General features: G+C 41.9%; 1 protein-coding gene across 2 annotated transcripts in view; it reads right to left on the bottom strand.

The window, feature by feature from the left end:
• LOC106541166 (adhesion G protein-coupled receptor G1) overlaps positions 1–24,097 on the bottom strand; it is an 83,516-nt gene that overhangs the window by 11,669 nt on the left and 47,750 nt on the right. For both annotated transcript variants that reach the window (XM_087729568.1, XM_087729567.1), the window contains exons 2-9: positions 20,319–20,492; positions 15,477–15,905; positions 12,432–12,573; positions 9,985–10,129; positions 8,948–9,076; positions 6,919–7,041; positions 1,013–1,058; positions 170–273 (exon numbers count right to left, since the gene is read on the bottom strand). In XM_087729568.1, the coding sequence (XP_087585694.1) occupies positions 170–273; positions 1,013–1,058; positions 6,919–7,041; positions 8,948–9,076; positions 9,985–10,129; positions 12,432–12,573; positions 15,477–15,905; positions 20,319–20,388 (1,188 nt within the window). In that variant the 5' untranslated portion in view covers positions 20,389–20,492. The remainder of the gene's footprint in view (positions 1–169; positions 274–1,012; positions 1,059–6,918; positions 7,042–8,947; positions 9,077–9,984; positions 10,130–12,431; positions 12,574–15,476; positions 15,906–20,318; positions 20,493–24,097) is intronic.

Below are 24,097 nucleotides of genomic sequence, written 5' to 3'. Positions count from 1 at the left end.
TTTCGGAGACTCTACAGAGGAACTCAGGACCGAGATCCACCAGACGGTGTCAAATAACAGCACAAATCAGTGACTAAATTCCTTTTGATTGTCCGTTGTTGTTGCAGACGTTCTGCAATATCTGGAAGGGCCCCCATTTTTTTCCAACCCTGCTCGGCAAGATACTCACCATGAGCACCGCAAAGAAGGTGAGATGGTCACAGAGGCAGGTTATTTGATGTTCTCCTTTCACCACTTCACACCCTGATGTGTTCCACTTGCCCGGGTGGCTGGCTAAAATAAAAAAAGATTTGATTTCACAAACTATTCACCTTCTTGTGCCCATGTGGGGATTCCAGACTAATTCCTCATTTGACTCCTCCCCCTTTCTCTGCCGGTGTCTCAGGAGGCCAGGACTAGAACTCACAATCTCCTCGTTTCTAATCTTAACTATTACACCAGCCTGGGTCTCGAGATAGCGTATTATTTGGTGCCTAATCTTTGTTAACTGCAGCTGCATTTTTCACAAATGAACAAATGCAGAAATCACTGAGGGAGAAAGCAGCCTTTCAAAAATTGTCAGGCCTGTAGTTATGTTCCTTTTAGGATCTTTGGCCTGCCACACAAACTATTATTTCATTATGCTGTTTCATTAGTGTAGTAGTTGGGAGGGGGGAATAGAAAGGAGTAGAATTGTGAAATGTGTTGTTGTCATTCTTTTCTAGAAGCCCAAGGACATCTTTTGTCTCTGCACCTCTGCACCTGACCGGAACCAGCTGGGTGGAGATGCCAGCGTGGAAGAAGATTAGACCATGTGATGGATTTGTGAATGTGGGGACAAGATCATGAACTTTCAACTGGGTGGGAATCCGATGTAATTCCCAGAATTGGGATTTCACAGATGTGCTAAGATGTCTGACTTATTAAATTGGAACTTTAAGGATCGTTTTGCCTTGGACTCTGATTTAATTCTGCATGATACTTGGAATGCTGACAACTTCACTTTCATACCCCAACTTTTTTAGGCACTTACCCTTGGAGCCTGCATCCCAGAACACGCATGTGGGAGTCAAATTCCTCTGAAATAAAACCAAAATCCAAACAATGAACACAGTATATCATCATCATCCTCTTTTAATGACCCCGTAATCCCTTCCAGGCTGGAGTCTGAGCAACTGAATGGAGCTGAATGTTTACTGGCCAGATGCCCTTCCTGTCGCCAATGAGGTTTTTTTTCAGCAGATATATATTTTCAGCGTGCCCAGAGAGAGAATTATCTGCCTCTACCTAGGATTGAACTCACAGCTTCCTGAGTGTGAGGCGAGCGCTCCATCTCTAAGCCACCACACCACTCAAATAGTGAACACAGCACATGGCACAAGGAAAACAGCCACAGGGAAAAGTGACTATTTATCTCTTTTTCTCTCCGGAGCCCTATTTGTCTAAAATATTGTTCAATTCCTTTTGGAAGCTATCAAATGACTCTTGGTGGTTTAGAGGAATTCACCACTAGACAACAATGCAATATAAAGAGCCAAACCAATCTAAACAAACAATAGCTACCTCACCATCTCTAACTAACCCTCTAACCGCCGTGGCTGGGAACACACCTACGCCTGAAGGGGACTTGGCCTCTTGAATTCTTTTTGCATGCAGGTGACAGACATATCTGCGATCTCACTTAAATTGTCCTTGAATTATAACCGTTCAGATTGCAACCATTCTAAGTTAGGATGGAGCTGAAAAAATGGGACTTTTACGAGGACTGGTCCTTGCACTGAGAGGAATCAAAGATACATGCGGAACATCATCCTTGCAGAAATAATAAGGTTGTCCCCCACCCCCAACCCCCAACATTCTTTCACAAAGTGCGAAGACATGGATTTGCCAGCAGGCCAGAGACAACAGAGCGCTACAGAGCCCACCAAGTGGTTGGTCTGATTGTTGTCATCCCAGGTATCATGATGCTTTGTCAACCATGAAAGACAGGGAAGGGCTTTTGATGATACAGGTAGTCCTCACTTAGTGATTTCTTGTTCAGTAACCATTTGAAGTTACAACAGTGCTCCACAAGAAGACTTATGGCCGGTCCTTGAAGTTGTGGCTGTCGCAGTATCCCCACAGTCACAGGATCACAATGGGGGCACTTGGCAATCACTACACAGTTACAACAATCACAGCTTCCCACTGTCACATCCTCACCACTTGTGATCTTCCCTGCCAGCTTCCAACAAGTCAAGTCAATGAGGAAACCAGCCACTCCCTGATGTTACGCTTAATGACTGCACATGATTCCTTAACAACCACAACCTGAACTGTCATATACACTGAAGGTCGCTGTCAGGCCTGCAGCCATATTCCTTTTGGATCTTTGGCCTGCCACACTTTCTATTATTCTACTATGCCTTTTCTCTTGTGGGAAAATGGGAGGTGAGATTGTATGGAGTTAGATGCTATGTAGCCATAACAACATTCTTCTCAGAAAGCCAAGGTCATCCTTTGTCTCTGCACCTTTTCACCTGACTGGAACTGGATGGGTGGAACTGCCAACATGGCAGTGGAAGATTGGACCATGTGATGGACTTGTGGGTGTGGGGGCAAGATCGTGAACTTTCAACTGGGTGGGAAAACCGGGAAGCTTTCAGATTCGGGTTTTCCCAGATGTGCCAACATGGCTCTCTTAATAAATTGGAACTTTGAGCAATACTTTGCCTCGGACTCTGATTTAATTTTGGATGCTATTTGGAACCCTGACAATCGCGCTTAATTTCATTACACAAGGTGCAATGACAATAAAGTAAACTAACTAACTTACAACTATTGTAGCATCCCTGCAGTCACATGATTAAAATCCAGGCACTTGGCAACCAGCATCTATTTATGATGGTTGCAGCATCCCAGATCACATGATCTGCCTTTGCGACCTTCCAACAAGCAAAATCCATGGGGGGGGGGGGAGCCAGATTGTCTTAACTGTAAGTCATTTACTTAACGACCATGGCCAAAAAGGTGATAATCTCAGGCGTGATCCACTTAACAACTGGCTCACTTTAGCAACTGAGGTTCTGGTCCCATCAGTGGTCATTAGTCAAAGACTACCTATAACAGGGGTCTCCAACCTTGGCAACTTTAAGACTTGTGGACTTCAACTTCCAGAGCAAAGCTGGCTGAGGAATTCTGGAAGTTGAAGTCCAAAGCAGTCTGAGTTGCATGAACGAGTTGTATGAACAGAGGCATAGAATCAAAATCACATGAAGTATTAGTTCCGCTTTATAAAGCTTTCGTAAGGCCGCACCTGGAATCCTGCATCCAGTTTTGGTCAACAAATTACAAAAAAAGATGTTGAGACTTTAGAAAAAGTACAGAGAAGAGCAACTAAGATGATTAAAGGCCTGGAGACTAAAACGTACGAAGAACGGCTGCAGGATTTGGGTTTGCTAGTCTAGAGAAAAGAAGAACTAATGGGGAAAGGATAGCAGTCTTCAAGTATTTGAGAAGCTGCCCCAAAGAAGGGGGGGTCAATTTGTCTTCCAAAGCATCAGAGGGCAGGACAAGAAATAATGAATGGAAACTAATCCAGGAGAGAAGCAACGTGGAATAACAAGAAATTTCCTGACAATGAGAACAATGAATCAGTGGAACAGAAGTTGCCTCTAGAGTTGTGGCTGCTCCATCACTGGAGGTTTTTAAGAAGAGCCTGGACAGCCATTGTTCAAATTGGTACAGGGTCTCCTGTTTGAGCAGGGGGATGGACTAGAAGACCTCCAAGGTCCCTTCCAGGTCTATTCCGATTGATTGAAAGCTGCTGCTTTGAACACAAAATTATCTTATTTAAACTTCAGAAATTAAAGCAGTCAAGAGCGAGATATAAAGGGCGGGGGAACATAACTAGGGTAGACTAGCGAAGGAAAGGGAATAAGAAATGATACTAAATCATATTTGGGTTGGCGGAAATACCATCCCAAGGAAACATAAACGGAGTTTTGAAATATACACCAACAATAATAGAAAAAGAAAAGGAGAGACAAGGAGAGAATGAAAGGAAGACGGGGGAAAGAAGAAAGAGGTAAGGAGAGGAGGATGGAAGGGAGAGAAAGAGAAGGAGAGAGGGTAGGAAGGGGAAGAAGAAGAGCAGGAGTAGGAGAAAGGAAAGGGAAGAAGGAAGGGGAAGGAGAGGAGGAAGGAATAAAGTAGAGGAGGTAGGGAGAAAAGAAAGGGAAAATAAGGTGGTGTTACAACAGGCGGAAGGGATGGTAAATAAAGTAACCCAAAATGTACAGTATAACTTATTAAATGAAATAATAAATGTATAAGAATGATAAATGTAAAGAAGAATAACAATTATGTGAATGTATACTTAAAATGGTATGTAAGAAAATAAAAAAATTCTTTGAAAGAGAAATTAAAGCAGTCAAAATTTTTTTGAAAGAAGCCAAAGTGTATTTAGAAAACAAAAGGAAGAAATTGTTTATTTCTGTTACACAACAGCATTCTACATTTCCCTGCCTTAGCTGCTAGTAGTCTGCTACTTAGAAAAGTCTTCCACTTGCAGGCACATATTTGCATGTTGTTTCCCTAGGAGTGGTGCACTGCTTTATTTTGAGCTGTATTACATACATATGTAATTACAAAGGAACCAATTTCCCAAGGACTGAATGGATTTAAAGAATAGCCTTTCGATTTGCATTGTGTTGTGAACAACATCCCAGAATATACGGGTGGGGAAAAATATGCTAAATATCAGGTGTAATTCTATGGCGCACCATTGTGTAAGAAATACTTTCTGTGAGCATTTCTATCCAGCAACTCCACCCCGTAGTCAGGAAAACAAAGTTCTCTCTCTGTGTTTCTGAACTGAACAGTTTGTATTGAATCACAAGGGTTGGAAGGGACCTTAGAGGTCTTCTAGTCCAACCCCCTGCTTGTCAAACCCTGTACCGTCCCAGACAAATGGCTGTTCAGTCTTTTTTAAAAAAAACAACAACATCAAAACCTCCAGCCTGGAGCATCATCCACAGGAGGCAAGCTGTTTCACTCATTCATTGTCACTGTCAGGAAATTTCTCCTTACTTCTAGACTGGATCTCTCCTTACTAAGTTTCCACCAATTGCATCTTGTCTAACCCTCTGGTGCTTTGGAGATATCTTTTCTGTGATAGCTCTTCAAGTACCGGAAGATGGCTATCATGCCCCTCCTAATTCTTCCTTTCAATAGATTAAACATCTATGTCATTATCGATTAAGCATCTAGTTCCCTTAACTGTTCATCAGACGATTTAGCCTGCAGATCTCTTTATCGTTTTTATTGCCCTTCTCTGGACCTTTCCTAGAGTCTCAACATCCTTTTTTTGGATTCAGGGTGGCCGAAACTGGATGCAGTATTCCGATTGCATCCTCACTCATGTGGTGTAAAATGGTACTATCACTTCTCAGGATCTTGGAACTATCTCTCCATTAATGCAGCTCAGAACTGCAGTGGCTTTTTAACAGCTGAAGCACACTGCTGGCCAGAGGAGGTATTCAGCCAGTTCTGACTGGTTCTGGCGAACCAGTAGCAGAAATTTTGAGTAGTTCGGAGAACTGGCAAATACTACCTCTGGCTGGCCCCGCCCCCATCTATTCTCTGCCTCCCGAGTCCCAGCTGATCGGATTGCCTGGGTTTTCTTTTGTTGCCCTGCACAGGAGAAGGGAGCTGGAAAGCAGGTTAGTGGGGTGGGGAGGGAATGAGGATTTTGCAATATCCTTCCCCTTCCATGCCCACCAAGCCACGCCCACCAAGCCATGACCACAGAACCAGTAATAAATTTTTTTGAACCCCACCATTGCTGCTAGCTCAGACTATACCAGGTCACCTACCGTATTTTTCGGAGTATAAGACGCACCTTCTCCCCCCCCCCAAAAAAAGAGGGTGAAAATCTAGGTGTGTCTTATACACTGAATACAGAATTTTTGGCCTCCTGAAACCTGCCCCCTTCACAAAAATGGAAGTGCATAGGCTTTAGGAGGCTTGTAGAGTGCTCCTGGGGGCTGGGGAGGGCAAAAATGAGTGAAAAATAGACCGTTTTTGCCCATTTTTGCCCACCACTACCCACCAGGAGCACTCTATAAGTCTCCCAAACCATGTGCTTGCCTTTTATTCTTGCAAAAAACAGGCTGTTTTTTGCTCGTTTTTGCCCCTCCTCCAGGCCCCAGAAGCACAATGCAGGCCTCTCAAACTCTCTACATGATCCATTTTTTCACAAAAAATGAGGCATGCAGAAGGATTGGGAGGTCTGCAGAGTGCAAAACTCTTTTTAAAAATTTACCTCTTCAAAATCTTGGTGCGTCTTATACTCTGGTGTGTCTTATCGTCCGAAAAATACTGTATATACCTCTCACATCAGTGGCTCCCAATGAAGTCATACTAGAAATTCATTTTAGGAGCAAAGCAACTCAGACATTCATTGGATATCATGAACATATTCATCCGCTTTTGTGAATGTGTTGGACTACCAGTCCTATGTAGAGATCAAGAAATGGAGAATCCTTGCTTGATAAGTGGCTCATGGAGTAATCTTTGGCTTGGTCTATCCTACCACTATGTCCCAAAAGGGCTTCTTTCAAGAGGCAACTGGACTTTCTGGTTTTTCTTTGAAGACGTTTCGCTTCTCCTCCAAGAAGCTTCTTCAGGTCAGCTTCTTGGATGATTAAATGTCTTCAAAGAAAACCAGAAAGTCCAGTTGCCTCTTGAAAAAGAAAACACCTTTGGGACAACCATGACCTGGATGATGGAGAATCTCCATAGACATTTATCCTACCACTAAGTTCTCAGGAGTTTCCTCATCTTCACACGAGATTCATTCACAGCCTTTCAAAGCATCCCATTGGAAATCTTGATGGAGATCTCTTCTGCCCCACTAGTACGCCTCCAGGAGATAGGGAGAAGATATTTCAGACCTACCTGAAGGTGGTGGTACCAAAAGGTGATAGAAATCCGTTCTTCTTTGGGCAACCCATGGACAGGCATATTGCCCACTGAGATGCCGACCACATTTCCACCAAGGAGTGAACCAGAATCTTTATCCTGCCAGAAAGAAAGTTTGAAAATATGTACATATATACATACACACACATATACATACAGTTGATTTCAACTGCACACCTCAACATTAATTCGGGACACATGTGATATGTTTTTCACAAAGACTTTTTCAGGTGTGCACTTTGTCACAATCTATGGGCAATGGGTTCTACACTTCCTTCCCAAGCACTGTGCAAGCCCCACAATTGGTTACTCGGCAGAAATTTGCTTGACGTTGAGGCTGAGAAACTTTGTCTCTTCTCCGATACTCAGATATTTTGTCTTTGTTGTTGTTAGTTGCAAAGTTGTGTTCGACCCATCGCGATCCCATAGACAATGTTCCTCCAGGCCTTCCTGTCCTCTCCAATCCTCTGGAATCCACTGAAGCTGACTGCTTCAGTGGACTCCAGCGGATGTTTCATTCCCAGCATGAGGCTCTTCTCCAGGGAGTCCTTCCTTCTCATTAGTTGGTCAAAGTATTTTGAGTTTCCTCTTCAGGATCTGACCTTCTAAAGAGCAGTCAGGGTTGATCTCCTCTATGACTGACCGGTTGGATCGCCTTGCAGTCCAAGGGACTCACAGGAGTCTTCTCCAGCACCTTTTGCCTTTACAACATTAGTAACTGTTGTCATTGCTTTTTCTTTTGGTCTGAATAAGGTTTTAACCTCTGAGCAAACATTTCTCAAACTGGGGTTCTTGTACGGCTGTTAACTTTGCAACAAAAACTTTCCTAGGAGCCTAATTTTGCTTATGCGATTGAAAAAAAATCTGCTCGGTTTCATAATAGATGAGGTTTCCTTCTGACATGGAAAGGAAGAATACCACATACAAAAACCCAAAGCAAACAGATTTCAGCCTGGGTTGCTAACATTTCATAGCTTTGGGTGCAGATTCCGAAACGAGGAAATGTATTATTTTCTCTTATTTTAGATTGAAACACGTATGCAGCATTTTAACACAGCTGTTTGCTTCTATTTGATGCAGAAAAGTGAAGGCTGACTTGAAGGAACCTTCGACTTCAAAGCCTAAAACATCTGCTCTGAACTTGCTTTGAACATCAGCTCCTCTCAGCGCAACACTGAGGCGAAATAAATTTGTTTCCTAAGTTTCACCAAATTCTTTATTTTTTAAATATGCAAAGGAATCAGCACAGGGGTGGGATTCAGCCGGTTCTGACCAGTTTGGATGAATCCAGTGGTGGGATTCAAATAATTTAACAACCGGTTCTCTGTCCTAATGACCAGCTGGGTAGGCAGTGGTTGGTGGTCATGTGACTGGGTGGGTGTGGCCAACTCAATGTCACTCACTCTTCACCTTAGCTGTGACAATGTACTAAGGGTTAACCGGAGAGGCAGTTTCTGTAAGCAGGCCAATAAAGATTAGGCTAGAAACAACACTAGAATGTTTCCTTCCTGCCTTCCTTACAGGATTAGCCCTGTGAAGTGGAAAAAAACCAAAACAAGATTTCTTCCAACAACCGGTTCTCAAAACTGCTTAGAAGGCTGACAACCAGTTCTCCCGAATAGGCGCAAACTGGCTGAATCCCACCACTGGATGAATTGATGCTAATTTTACATCCGGTTCGGTGAACCAGTAGTTCCAATGACTGGCTGCCCTGCCACACCCCATCCCGTCCCGCCACGCCACTCCCAGGAGTTCCCACATGCCCTGTTCTGTTTCCCAGGTGAGTGCAGGAGGCCTCCTAGACCCAAAACAGGCTGTGTGGGGTGGCAACCCCCCCCCGGCCCATTTTTGCTTCCAGGGGGTGCAGGAGGCTGAGTTCTGCCTGTCACACACCCCAGCACGCCCACCATGGCCACGCCCACCCAGCCGGTCATTGGGACAGAGAACCAGTTGCTAAATTAGTTGAATCCCACCACTAAACTAAAACCGTCCTCCCCATCATTACCTGAAAGAGGGTCTCACTTGTGGCCGACAACACCACGACCTTCATCTCCCCATTTGTGAAGCCGTCTCTGGTTTTCTCAAACACTTTTCTGGGCAAGTTAACTTTGAATTTAGGGACCGCTTTGTTCTCCTGCAGAAAGAAACCAAGCACAGCTTTACCAAAGAGAAGGAGGAAATCTTTTTTTTTTTTTGACAATATGTTTATTTCCATTTCATTCCATACAATCACATGTATACTGTGCGTAACCGGGGCATATAACATTGAATAATAAACATAGCCCTCCCTTTTGTAGACAATGCCCCCCAAAATACAAAGCCAATATGCCACCTTGACCCACCATACACCCTCTTTCACCCCCCTCCAACTTTCGTTCTTCCTTCCAACATTCCCCTCTACTTCCTACATCCCCTCCCCCTCTATCACTCCTCTCTCCCACTACCTTCCCTCCCTTCCTTCTCCTCCTGCCTCCAATCCTCTCACCCACCCTCTCTACCCCTCTTTCTTCTTTCGCTCTACTCCTCCCTTCGGTGTATTTCTATTATCTATCGATATGTTCAGCTTGTCCTATTTTTACCCTAACGTGAAAGAGCCACAGTATACGAGTGCAATCATGTGCTTTAAGATCTAACACATATTATATTTCCCCCCTCCCCCCTCCCCCTAAAACCCCACCTCCCTTCCCTCCCCCTGACTTCCCAGAGCCCGTACACGGTATAGCTTTTTAACCAACACAGTCTAAAATATCTTAAAACAAAGAAATTTTTTTTAAAAAAGAGGAAATCTTATTTTTGTCAGGCGAAGAAGTCATCGTGGTCCCCAACTTACCCAGACATTTGTATGCAGGAAAGAGGTGTGAAATGCACTTGTTTTTCAAAGCCCAGATGGTAAATAATAAATAACCACGGAAATGCATTCCGTGGTTGTCTTGCAGGCATGCTCTTTCATTTGCAAAAACAGAGCATTGCAAACGTGCAGCGGGAAGAGAGTCAACGGAGCAAAGTAGAAATTGACAGATGTCATTTTGATGCGTGACTCACCTTCAGTGTAACCTCAATGGACAGGTTTTCAGGAATTTGAAGTGGGACTTTCTGGACATTTGCATGCATTACTGTCCCGTCAAATGTCTTCTGATATCCCTGGAAATGTATTTCGCCCAGCGTTGATTCCAACTGGTGCAGGAACCTGTTGAGGACGGGAGAACAGGTTGTAGCTGGAGATGTTTTGCTCCAGACATCATCCCACAGGTCTCCAGAAGCTCCTGGAGCAAGGGTGAAATCCAGCAGGTTCTGACAGGTTCTGGAGAACCAGTAGCGGAAATTTTGAGTAGTTCGGAGAACTGGCAAATGCCACCTCTGGCTAGCTCCAGAATGGGGAGGGAATGGGGATTTTGCAATATCCTTCCCCTGCCACGCCCACCAAGCTACACCCACAGAAACGGTAGTAAAAAAATTTGAATTTCACCACTCTACTGAAGTCTTTATTAGCCAAAGTGGATTTGATTTAAATCAAGTCTAGTAAAAAGGCTGGATTTCAATCAACTCGATTTAAATCATAATTTTTAAAGAGCAACTGTCATCTCTGTCCCACAGTGACTCTTCCTCTGACTGGCTGTTGACTCATCGACAGTCCCAATATTGGAGAATCTACAGCCTCCTCATGCTGCGTAACTAAGCTCCATTTCATGCTGAATAAACTACATTATGAATGTCTGTTAAATAGAAAACTACCTTTAGATAGATTTTTACTCCAAAAGCATTTTAATAAAATAAATTTGATAAAAATAAAAAAATCCGATTTAAATTTTAAAAACCCGTTTTGTTTATTTTTAAAAATAATCATCCATTTTTATCCTCCCTGTTAATAACTCATCAGTGGCCAAAATCACCCACTACATTAAACCATCATATATCTAAACCATCATATACAAGAGCCGAGGTGGCACAGTGGTTAGGGCGCAGTACTGCAGGCCACTTCAGCTGACTGTTATCTGCAGTTCAGCGGTTCTAATCTCAGCGGCTCAAGGTTGATTCAGCCTTCCATCCTTCGGAGGTGGGTGAAATGAGGACCCAGACTCTGGGGGCGATATGCTGACTCTGTAAACCGCTTAGAGAGGGCTGAAAGCCCTATGAAGCGGTATATAAGACTAACTGCTATTGCTATTGCTATCTTGGCTAACCGAGAAGGATGGACCCTACTCTTTTGATTCAAAATAAACCACCACTTAGCTTTCTGTGTGAATCTGGCTATCAATGCTTCGAACATTCATGATTCAGGCAAACCATAATTAAACACAATGTGGGAATCACAGCTTGTTTGGTCCTCAAGACAAGAATTTGCTCTCAAGCCAATCTATCAGTCAGGAGGTCCAAATACCTGTGCATTTGATTCCTATGTACCACATTGTTTGGAATATAAGGCACACCTTTTTCCCCCCCTAAAAGAGGGTGAAAATTTGGGTGTGCCTTTTACACCTAATGTAGCCCCACCCACCCACCGGCCCCAATCCTTTGGCCTCTGCCTCTCAGCAATTTACCTCTTTGTAGCAAACTGGGGCTTGCAGAGGCTTCCATAACCTATAGCAAATCCCTGCAGCCTGTAACAGCTGATGATCGGGAGAAATTGAAAGTGAAACTTGCTATTTGCTCCACTTGGCAAATTACTGGGAGGCAGATTTTTTTTTCCTTGTGCTAATCAGGCTGTTTGCTGCAAGGAGGTAAGTCAACAACTATAAATGCCTACAGAATGTTAAATTTATTAAATATATTTTTTAAAGATTGGTTTATTATTATTCTAGACAACTTAACAAAATGAAGAATCTTTTTAAAATAGATGCTTGATCTGAAGAGGCCCCCTGCTATTGTTTTAAAAAGCGCTATTCTTTTAAATAGCAGAGAACAACTATACTTCCAGAAAGCACATCAATTTTAACAGCATCTGTACAAGTATAGTGTGAAATATAACATTACAAACAGTGTATATTGTCTGTACTGTTTGTTGCAAGGAGGCAAATTGCTGAGAGGCAGAGGCAGATATTTTCCCCTTGTTTTCCTCCTCCAAATCTAGGTGTGTCTTATACTTTGGAACGTCTTATACTCTGAAAACCATGCTAGCTCCTATTTCAAACCTGGTTTTGATATGAGATAAGATAAAATATCTCTTTTGACTTTGTAATATGCAGGTAAAGCACATCTCCCACCACTTGCAACGATCGGACTTGTGTGCAAGACTTGTGCAAAGCATACCTCCAGCCACCCTGCTCCATCTCACTCCTTTTTGCAGTCAAAATACATCAGAGGTCTTCAAACTTGGCAACTTTAAGACTTGTAGAATTCAGCTCGCAGAATTCTGCAGCCAGCTGGAGAATTCTGGGAGTTGAAGTCCACAAGTCTTAAAGTTGCCAAGTTTGAGGACTTCTGCAATACACAGTGCCTACTTTTTTAAAATACAAATGAATAAGAATGCAGATTGGCTGCCAAATATTCACAAAAACGGATCTTCCGGAGGCCCATCCTGATCACTGCTAGGACGTGTTTCCAAGTTCTTCAGTTTTAACTCTGTTCGTCTCATTTCTTCTTCCACGTTGCTGTTTTGAACCAACGCTTCCTTCTGATCTATCTTCCGAAAATCTACAGAGCAAAGCAAACCAGCAAAGTAAAATAAAAGGGCCTCATGGTTTGGCTGTTCCTGGGACTTGAATAAATCTTGAATTCCAATATACATATATTGTTTTTATGTTTAAAATAGTTCAGAACAGTGGAGTCGTAATGACCATACAATCACATTATATACAAATAATCTCAACCAATAACTATTAGCCTACTTAATACATTATCTATCCTTTTAGCCAATCACATTATTTACAATTTGTTCCAGTCTTGTCACCTTGTCTTATACCCAGATGTGGGTTCCTACCAGTTCGCACCAGTTCGGTAGAACCGGTTCGTCAAATCTTACCAAACCGGTTAGAAGAGGTTCCACCAGAAAGCAGGCCACACCTACAGAAGAGGTTCCAAAATTTTTGGAAACCCACCACTGACACACACACACACACACACACACACTCACACAGAGAGAGAAAGAGAAAGAGAAAGAAAGGAAGAAAGGAAGAAAGAAATAAAGAAAAAAGAAAGAAAAAGTGAGAGAGAGATGAAAGAAAAAAAGGAAAAAGGGACAGAGAGACAAAAGGAAGGAAAGAGAGAGAGAGAGAAGGAAGGAAGGAAGGAAGGAAGGAAGGAAGGAAGGAAGGAAGGAAGAAAGAAAGAAAGAAAGAAAGAAAGAAAGAAAGAAAGAAAGAAAGAAAGAAAGAAAGAAAAAAAACACATGGTTGGCAAGCCACTCCTACCAGGTCACATGGCCGGCAAGCCACTCCCACAAAGGAGGCCACACCCACACAGTAGGTTCGAAAATTTTTTGAAACCCACCACTGCTTATACCAATCGTAAAATCTATTCCAAACTTCATAATATTCCGATTCCCCTTTATTTTTTAATTCTAGGGTGAGCCTATCTGCTGTAAAGTTTCCTAAAGATGCCATAATTGATTCATAATAATCGAGCCAATGTTTTAATACAAAAACCTGTGATTTATTAACAGCTTGATTAGGCATTATTCATTAGGCAAGATTTATTCGCAGCCATTCCTTTGCTCGGTTTATCTGCTTCTGAACTTTGTCCCTGTTCCTTTCCCCCCCCCCCCGCCCAGTCTGTGTCATAAATCACATTACTCAATAGATGCACCCATCTCAAACCAGCTACTGTAATCTGAGATCTGGCTCTGCCAACGGTATGCATGGAATGTCACCATGGAGAGTTGACATCTGCTTCTGCACAGGCCAGAATTCAAGCTTTCTGATGCCATGTTCATTTCAGGGGTGGGATTCAAATTTTTTATTCCTGGTTCTGTGGGCGTGGCTTTGTGGGTGTGGCAGGGGAAGGATAGTGCAAAATCCCCATTCCCTCCTCACTCTCAACATTTCCACTACTGGTTCTCCAGAACCTGCCAGAACTGGCTGAATGCCACCTCTGGTTCATTTCCTGAAATGGTAGGAAATGGTATTGGCGGGGAAAAAATAGTAATCAACATCTTGACGATTGTAGCCGTTGGTTATTGTTGTTTTTTTAATAACAGTTTTAATTCCCAGGGTTGCACTCTGCAGTGTCTGATAAAAATATTTAAGCCCAACTATAACTAGGGCAGAATAAACTGTGCAAATGTTTGAGATTTTGTACCGTTTTGGTCATTTGTTCCAATCTGCTTCTCTGGATATACACAGTAGATATGAGAGGTTAAGCAATTTATTATTCTTTTTAATATTGTGTGTCGTCCCCCCCCCCCCCCCCGAGTGGCTACTGTGAGGTGGGAACCCATAAAAATCCAACGAACAAGCAAGCAATCTCCGGGTTAGGGTTAGCATAACCCTATGCATTTTCTATAGTGGGAAAATGGGAGGGGGGATTGTACGGAGTTGGATGCTATGTAACCATAAGAAAATTCTTTCTAGAAAGCCAAGGTCATCCTTTGTCTTTGCATCTCTGCACTTGACCGGAACCGGATGGGTGGAACTGTCATAGCATAGCAGTGGAAGATTGGACCATGGGATGGACTTGTGGGTATGGGGTTAAGATCTTGAACTTTCAACTGGGTGGGGAAAACCGGGAAGCTTTCAGCTTCGGGTTTTCCCAGATGTGTCAACATGGCTCTCTTCATAAATTGGAACTTTGAGCAACTTTTTGCCTTGGACTCTGATCTACTTTTGGATGCTATTTGGAACCATGACAACACGTTTTCTACCACCAGGTATAGATAGTCCTCAACTTATGACCACAACTGAGTCCTAAATTTCCAGGTGAGACAGAAAGTGTCTTTTGCCCCATTTTATGACCTCTCTTGACAATTTGTTAAGTGGATCACTGCAGTTGTTAAGTTCATAACACAGTGGTTAAGTGAATCGGGCTTCGCCATTGACTTTGCTTGTTGGAAGGTTGCAAAATGGGATCACGTGACCTCAGGATACATGAACCGTCATAAATATGAGTCAGTTCCCAAGTGTCTGATCACAGGACATGAGGATGCTGCAATGGTCATAAGTGCGTTTTTCAGTGCCATTGTAGCTTCCAACGGTCACTAAACGAACTGTTGCAACTCGAGGACTACCTGTAATGTTCAACAGTGAATGCAAATGTTATTTTGCCTGCCCTTTTCCAACGTTCATCCCGTTCTGATGCAACCAGAGGTGGGTTCCTCACGGTACGGTACGGTACGGTATGGTACAGTACGCCAGAAGAGGTAGTGAAAATCTGGTGTACCGGATAGGACCGGTAGTAATGGTGGCCTGGTGCTGTTAAGTGAGCTTCACCACATTTTACCCAATTCATGATATCTCCTAGTGAGTGACATCAAGTTGGCTATGCCCACCCAGTCACATGACCGTCAGGCCACACCCACAAAATATGCCACACTCACAAAAATAGGCTATGCCCACAAAATAAGTAGTAAAAAGTTTTGAAACCCACCCCAGGATGCAACCTACCTAAGAAGAACTTGTATCTTGTCATGCTCGGAAGGGAGCGATTGTCAAAGCCATTGTTGAAGGCGTAGGAGATATTGTTGAGTAAATCAGGCCCATCTTTGCTCCCTTCGTAATTGAAATTTAGAGAGGATAATGAATAATTGGCTTGGTTACTCAGCTGGTAGGAATGAGTGATGCCATAGGTAAGATTGAACAGATGGTCATCCTGAAACCAATAAACGCAGAAGCGGTAAGTCCCCAAATGTGAAGGCAAGGCCCAGGATTGCTGAGGTCCCGGTGGGAACGGGGCACTGATATTAAGTCCGTCAGCACCATTGGAGATAGTGATAGCATCCTGCTGAGTGTCATAACGAATGTGGCCTCCAACCGTTTGTCTTCGCTCAGCACAGAAGCGGAAGTCCTCTTTGTGGCTGCCCATCCCATGCACACCTGGACCGCACCCCAAAAAAAGAAAAGAAAAAAGATTTAGGACCTGAGAGATCTACCCTAAGATGTAGGACTTTGCACTTAATGCTATGAAAACAGAGAAGCATCCATTCCAGAAAAGCAGGGAGGAAAAGTACTTGGGGAAATTCTGCAGGTAGTCCTTGACCATTCATTCAAAGTCACAATGGCCAAAAAGGTAATAAAACTGGGTGCAACTCACTTAACAACTGCCTTGCTTAAGAACAGACATTCTGGACCCAATTGTGGTCGTATGTCAAGGCATAATATAATATGTATAAGGCATAACAGGGCTTAGATTTATACACAGTGCTTTTCAGCTCTCTCTGAGTGGTTTACAGAGTCAGCCTCTTGCCTCCAACAATTTGGGTCCTCACTTTACCCACCTCGGAAGGATGGAAGGATGAGTTCAACCTCGATCCAGTCAGGATTGAACTCCTGGCAGTGGGCAGAGTCAGTCTGCAATACTGCATTGTATTTACCACAAACAATCAACTGTTTCATGAATTTTATTTCAGAGGAGAGAAACAGATTTTTCTGGTATTCCCCAGCCTCCGAAATGCAACCGAGGGGAGAAAGACAGAGGTTGCATGAGATTGCCACATTGGTGAAAGAAGAAACCAACTCTTGGAAGAAGTCTCAGTTAACATAGAATAACACAGAATAATAGAGTTGGAAGGGACTTTGGAGGCCTTCTAATCCAATCCCCTGCTCAAGCAGGAGACCCTATATCATTTCAGATAAAGGATTGTCCAATATCCTGTTGAAAGCCTCCAATGACGGAGCAATGATGGTGGGATTCAAATAATTTACCAACCGGTTGTCTGTCCTAATGACCAGGTAGGTAGGCGGGGCTTAGTGGTCATGTGACCATGTGGGCGTGGCCAACTCAACATTACTCAGGTCAATGGGCGCTTCGCCTTAGCTGTTACAATGTAATAAGGGTTAAGCGGAGAGGCAGTTTCTGTAAGCAGGGCAATAAAGATTAAGCTAGAAACAACAACAGAATGTTTCCTTCCTGCCTTCCTTATAGGATTAGCCCTGTAAAGCGGAAAAAAACCAAAATAAGATTTCTTCCAACAACCGGTTCTGTAAACCTCTTAGAAAGTTAAGAACCGGTTCTCCCGAATAGGTGCGAATCCCACCACTTTCTCCTTGGTTAGTTTCCATCCATTGTTTCTTGTCTTGCCTTTTGGTGCTTTGGAAAATAGTTTGTACAAAATGTTATATATCTTTCGCATTTACCACCAATGAGATTGGCCAAAATGTATCCGAACATGAATCCCACCTGCTGGAAGTGCAAAAAAAAAAAAAAAAAAAACCCGCAAGGGACTTTCTATCATATATGGTGGACCTGTCCAGAAACTCAAGTGTTGGATTGAAATTTGGAAATGGATACAACAAATTACAGAGGAACAAATAGAATATAAACTGAAACTCTTTCTGCTGGGAATAACCAAGAAGAAATATGGAAAGAATATTAAATACATACTAAAATACCTGTTGACCACAGCCAGAATAACATTTGCCCAGTGTTGGAAACAAAGTAATATTCCCCCAGATGAATTAGTGATTCAGAAAATTCTAGATTGCACAGAAATGGACAAGTTAACATTAAGATTAAAGGACAAAGAAGCATCTGAATACTAATTTGGGATAATTGGTATAAATGATTGCATAACAGGAATAAAGTTAATTCAGCCAAGAAACAATAGAGAAATGTATAGAACTATAGATGAATATATATAAATATAGAAGCGATATAAGATTGATATATACAGGTATGATGACACAACAATGTTAATGTGATGATTGTAAGATGTTATAGAGGGAAAAAACAATAAAAATTTGATCAACGGAAATAGTTTAACCCACTTGTCTTTGTAAGAGCCCCTCAAATATTGGAACATTGCTACCATGACTTACCAGACATTCTTTTCATTAGACCAGACATACCCAATTCATGTGAAAGTTCTTCACATGTTTTAGCTTCCAGCCCCCTAATTATTCCTGTTGCTCCCCTCTGCAATCTTACAGGAGCTTCTAACACTACAGTCTAATAGCAGAGGTATTGTCAGGAGCCAAAGTGATTCAAAATAATACAGCTTTATTGCATGCTAACATTTTCTATAAAAATCCGAACTACTAACAGTCAAAGCAAATGGATGGTAGATAAGAATCAACAGGATTCAAGGAGGGATGGACTCTTGTGGGCATGAAAGGACTCCAGACTGATGATGTATTTGACCCCTCTCTCAAGCTCAGCCCGGTCATCTCCTCTCCCTCCCCCTGGAAACAGGTGATAGATCACAAGCTGGGCTCTTATGGGCTCTCACCAGTATTCTTTTTTTTAAGATTATTTTTATTTTTATTAAACCACCACATAAAAAATAATCATCTTACATTACATCTTGTAGAAAGTGTGTCCATTGGTTACAATTAGCTTTCATGCATCTCTTCCACAGTCATTACTTACATTCATATCAAATGTCAAAGTTCTTAATGAGTCTTACTTTCAACATATCATAGTTCTCATTTGACTGAAATTGTTTTAGTGTCCTTTTGCCTAGAATAATCCATAATTAAAAAACACAACCATCTAATGGCATTTCATTAATTATTACAGAGTCATCCAATAGCCTTAAACCTTTATAACATATTCTAAACAAAAATTAGTTGACAAAATTTCTAAGCCCTTTCCACCCTGCAAATCACTGTTTACAATTTGTGTCCAGGTTCCTTTTATTATGGTAGTACATATATATATATATATATATATATATATATATATATATATATATATATATATATATATATATATATATATATATATATATATATATATATATATATATATATATATATATATATATAAAATTAACTGTATCCCTTATCCTTATCATTCCATTGTTAGTTGTTATAATTAATATTGGTTAACAAAAAATTATTTACTGTTATATCTATTTTCTTCTCATCAAACCAACATGTATGTATACATTATTGCCATTATCAATTATTTATTTAACATAACCATCTATAAGTTACTAAATTACTACTTACTTATTATAAGACTTAGTTAAATTTTTGTTATTTACTTTCATATATCCAATAACATTACACCTTTATAACATATTCAAAGTAAGAATTAATTAATTAAATTTCTAAACCTTTTTTCCCAAATCATTGTTTGCAATTTATAACCAAATTCCTTATATTAAACCAGTATATATATATGTATGTATGTATGTATGTATGTATGTATGTATGTATGTATGTATGTATATATATATATATATATATATATATATATATATATATATATATATATATATATATATATATATATATATCGTTAACTATAACTCTTATCATTTCATTATTATTATCATTAATATTTGTTAACAAAATTATTTACTGCTCTCACCACTATTCTTAATATCCCTAGGCTTTGACCAAGCAAAGCAAGTAGTAATCAATAGAATGAGGGACATGGAGTTCCAAGAAGAACTAAACAGGTTGCCTCTCCACAGCAGGGACAGAATCAAACAGGGAGTGTGGGAATCGGCAAGATATCTAAATGATATCTAAATGATCTGATCTTCCCAAATCAAAGAATAGCTTTCTTCAGAGCCAGATTTAGCATTCTTCCTTCAGCACTTCTCCAGGACAGGTATAAGAGAACACCTATAGCAGAACGGGTTTGTATATGTGGTAAAAGAGAAGTTGAAGATATCTCACGGTTTTTTTTTTTACTGTGAGCTATACAGAGTTTATAGATCAACATATAGAGAGATTGATAGGGAGGGCAGACAATTTTATGTAGGCTTTCTCCTCCAGGACTCAAACCCATCTATCACACATGTAGTGGCAAAATTCTGCGTTGCTGCAATGCCCACAAGAAAAAAAATTGGTTACAGAATCCGTCAACTTGTACCAAGTTTTGGGAGAGTTCTCCAACAATTTTTAGAACATTATATTTACTCACATACTTATCAGCTTTTCACCCATGTAAACAAGGGAGTGACCCTAACAGTTTGAGAATATGTATTTTCTTAACAGTGATGTTATTATCCACTATTAATGTCAGTACTATTTTTTTAAAATATATTGTAAAAAGTGATGTCTCTTGCTGCCCTCTGACCATAATAAAGATATATTCTATTCTAGTCTAGCCTGGTCATCTCATGCAGATATTTTCCCACTATTAACTCTATTCCTTCACCCACCACCAGCAAAGGAATTAACCATATGTGATGGGACTTGTAGTCCAAATAAACTGGGAGTTACCAGGTTTGGCAAGAAGGATGCATATCATGTAAATTCAGCATAGAAGAGATGAGTTAAAAGATTCCAATTCTCCACGAATGGAGAAAATAAAGTTAAGAGTCTCGATGTTACCTTGGAGCTGGAAAAAGGCAGAAAGAAGGTAGAAGAGCATCCTGGGAGATCTGGTCTGGCGTTGAGGCATCTAGCAAAGGCTTAACGTGGCAACTGTGATCTTCTGCAAAACACTCTTCTCGAAAACATGGGTCTTCTGGGAGCATCTGGAATTAAAATCCCATCATGGTGTTTCTGCAAAGGAATTGTTGAAAATGGGAGATCTTGTCAATTATTTTCCTGGTGTTTAATTGGGTCACCCATGGGATGCTACAAATGGTCATAAAATGACCCATATTGCCAAGTGCCCACAAGTTGGTCATATGATCATATGGGGGAAACCATCGGAACTTCCAATCCAAAGTTTCTTTTACGGGTCATTCCTAATTTTAAACCATTGCTAAGAGGCCTGTTGTGAGTCAAGGACCACCTTTACAGTATATTTATTTATTATATAAATTGTATTCATTTATTATTATAAAACTTGAGTAGGTAAGGTTCAGTAGTGGGTTGTACATTTTGTTATCACTGGTTCGCCGTGCACCTGCCCACCTGCTTCACGCGCCCCCGCGTATGAAATGGGCAACCGGGCGCCTTCTGCGCATGCGCCTTGCCTTCCACGCATGTGCTTTGCTCATTCATGTGCTTTCCATGCATGTGCCCGGTCTCAAAAACGTACCTAAATAGGACAGCATAAAGCCGGATTGGGTGGGCAAGCCCACCCATGATTTCCACTACCAGTTCAGGCGAACTGGTCCGATCCGGCTAAATACCACATTTTACAAACTTCAATTCATAACTCTTTTTTTCTATAGGGGAATGCTGGACAACCTTGGGGTGGAATGAAAAGGGGGAATCAGCCTAGTATCATTCCACAGCCATAAGCAAACTATGTCCAGCACCCCTTGCGTCCCATTGGTCCTTATCTAACCAAGTGTCCACCATGGGGAGAAGATTCGTTGAGAAGATTCCTGTTGCACAGGCTTTAGCAATAAATCAGTCTAATAATTCAACCTTCAGGGGTGGACCTGGCTTTCGCACCTGACATTCTCTCTCCCTCCCTCCCTTCCTCCCTCCCTCTCTCTCTCTCTCTCTCTTTCTCTCTCTCTCTTTTTCTGGATTAAAATTTGAAGTTCATTTCAAAACAAATTAATATATTCCAGACCACTTCCAAATAAGGCCTTTTAGCTGCTTGTTAGCCGCAGCACAGACTAAATTGTAGCCAGCAGCCCAGCCCAGCCCAGCAGCGTTTCTCCTTCTTTCAACAGCATCACCATTGAAAAAGGGTGAGCATTGATGGTCAGTTCCCCCTGCAAAGTCAGGGGGTCCCTCTGCACATAAACCTGCATCAAATCTGCACCAGAATTCTTGCATCAAAATGAGCCGGAAACCCCATGTATTTTATTATTAAGGCAAGGAAGCAAGCGGTATGAAATGTTCAGTACCCGGCGTCCGATGTGTGGCAAACGGTAAATGCAAACCACACTTTTCTTTTTAAGAACTCAAACAGTTTCCCCATTTGGGGCCTGAGTCAGCCGTGCACAGAGTGACCACCCGGCTCCAGATGAAGTTGCGTAGTTTAAGCAGAAACAGACAAAGGAATCGCTTCCAGTCATTGTTATTCATCTTTCTCTCCTTTCCCAGCTAGGCAAGAAAGGTTTCCACTAAGTGCAACCAACGCCTTCCACAGCAGCCCAGTTTGGAGACAATTAAAATCTGAAATGAACCAGGACAAAGACAGCACGCCAGACAGAAGCCAAAGGCAAATTGGTTTCATTTATTTTGGATGGGGAAAAACAAAACAAAAGAAAAGGATTTTCCAACTCCTGAAATGAGGAGTTTCACTCCATTTTGTTCCAATGTCTTGGTGGGATAAATGGTGGGTTCATCCTGATCCATATTTTTTATTTGCTGTGCGGAGATATTGTAGTAGTCAAGGCCTAAGGCTAGAGACCAGGGGACTGTGAATTCTAGTCCTGATTTAGACATGAAAGCCATATGGATGATTGTGGGCCAATCACCAAGAGATTGTGAGTTCTAGTCCCGCCTTAGGCATGAAAGCCAGCTGGGTGACTTTCAGCCAATCATCAAGAGATGGTGAATTCTTGTTCTGCCTTAGACATGAAAGCCTGGTGGGTAACTGGGTCAATCACCAGGAGACTGGGAGTTCTAGTCCTGCCTTAGGCATGAAAACCAGCTAGGTGACGTTGGGTCAGTCACAAGGAGACTGGGAGTTCTAGTCCTGCCTTAGGCATGAAAACCAGCTAGGTGACGTTGGGTCAATCACCAGGAGACTGGGAGTTCTAGTCCTGCCTTAGGCGTGAAAACCAGCTAGCTGATGTTGGGTCAATCACCAGGAGACTGGGAGTTCTAGTCCTGCCTTAGGCATGAAAACCAGCTAGGTGACGTTGGGTCAATCACCAGGAGACTGGGCGTTCTAGTCCTGCCTTAGGCATGAAAACCAGCTAGGTGACGTTGGGTCAATCACCAGGAGACTGGGAGTTCTAGTACTGCCTTAGGCATGAAAACCAGCTAGCTGATGTTGGGTCAATCACCAGGAGACTGGGAGTTCTAGTTCTGCCTTAGACATGAAAGCCTGCTGGGTAACTTTGGGTCAATCACCAGAAGATGGTGAGTTCTAGTCCTGCCTTAGATATGAAAGCCAGCTGGGTTACTTTGGTCCAATCACTAGGAGACTGGGAGTTCTAGTCCTGCCTTAGGTGTGAAAACTATCTGGGTGAAAGGGGGCGAGTCCCTCTCTTTCAGCCCAAGCCACCTCATAGGATTGTTGTTGTGGGGAAAATAGGAGGAGGAAGGAGTATCAGGTGTCTTGAGTTATTTATAAACATAATAAAGGAGAGATAGATGGAAAGAAAGAAAGAAAGAAAGAAAGAAAGAAAGAAAGAAAGAAAGAAAGAAAGAAAGAAAGAAAGAACGAACTACAGTGTCAATGGTCCCACTGCTCTGGCAGGACCCTCTGTACTTCCCCACCTATGACACCCTGTGAATCTTTGCATTACAACAGTTTACTCAGGGACCAAAGTTACAACAACACTGAAAAATGGGACTTATGACCATTTTTCACACTTACAACCATTGCAGCATCCCCATGGTCACGTGATCGAAATTCAGATGCTTGATAACTAACTCACATGTATGATGGCCGTAGTGTCCCGGGGTCATGTGATCCCCTTTTTGCGACCTTCTAACAAGCATTGTCCATGGGGAAGTAACAACCATGTTACTAATTGAACCATTGCAGTGAAGCACTTAACAGATGGGGCAAGCAAGGTCGTAAAAATGGGGCAAAACAAATTTCTCACTTAACAACATAACGTTGGGGCTCAATTGTGGTCATAAGTCAAGGACTATCTGTGCATCCCCCATCAACCTCCCACTTCTCCAGTCCTCTTGGCCCCAGATAACATTGCAACTATGCTGAGAGACAAGTCCTGTGTCCTCTTAAAACACTCCCAGATTCCCATGGGAAAGAAACCCCAGGAATGTGTGGGAGAAGGAGCAGATAACCAGCAGTTCACACATCTCAAGGTACTTTGGGTATTTATTTCTGAGCAGCAAATGACAAACTGTTTCTTCCTCAGCCGAACTGCACAGTCTGTTTTCCTAAGCATAGCTTTTAAACCGAAAAGAATAGCAGAAAGCCATAGGAATACCCAAAGGGGGATATTCTGAATAACTGGAAACGATTAGAATCAAGACACAAACAGAATCTATCGGCAGATTTAGAGCAATTAAAATAAATGGTAAAAGCCACCAGGAATGAATGAGATTTACTGGAA

The sequence above is a fragment of the Thamnophis sirtalis genome, unplaced genomic scaffold (genome assembly GCF_051295495.1).
Source record: "Thamnophis sirtalis isolate CommonGarterSnake01/CBP01778 unplaced genomic scaffold, rThaSir2_p1.2 scaffold_14, whole genome shotgun sequence".
NCBI lineage: Eukaryota > Metazoa > Chordata > Lepidosauria > Squamata > Natricidae > Thamnophis > Thamnophis sirtalis.
The sequence above is the reverse complement of the archived record's forward strand: the minus strand, read 5'-3'. Positions and strand labels throughout refer to the sequence as shown.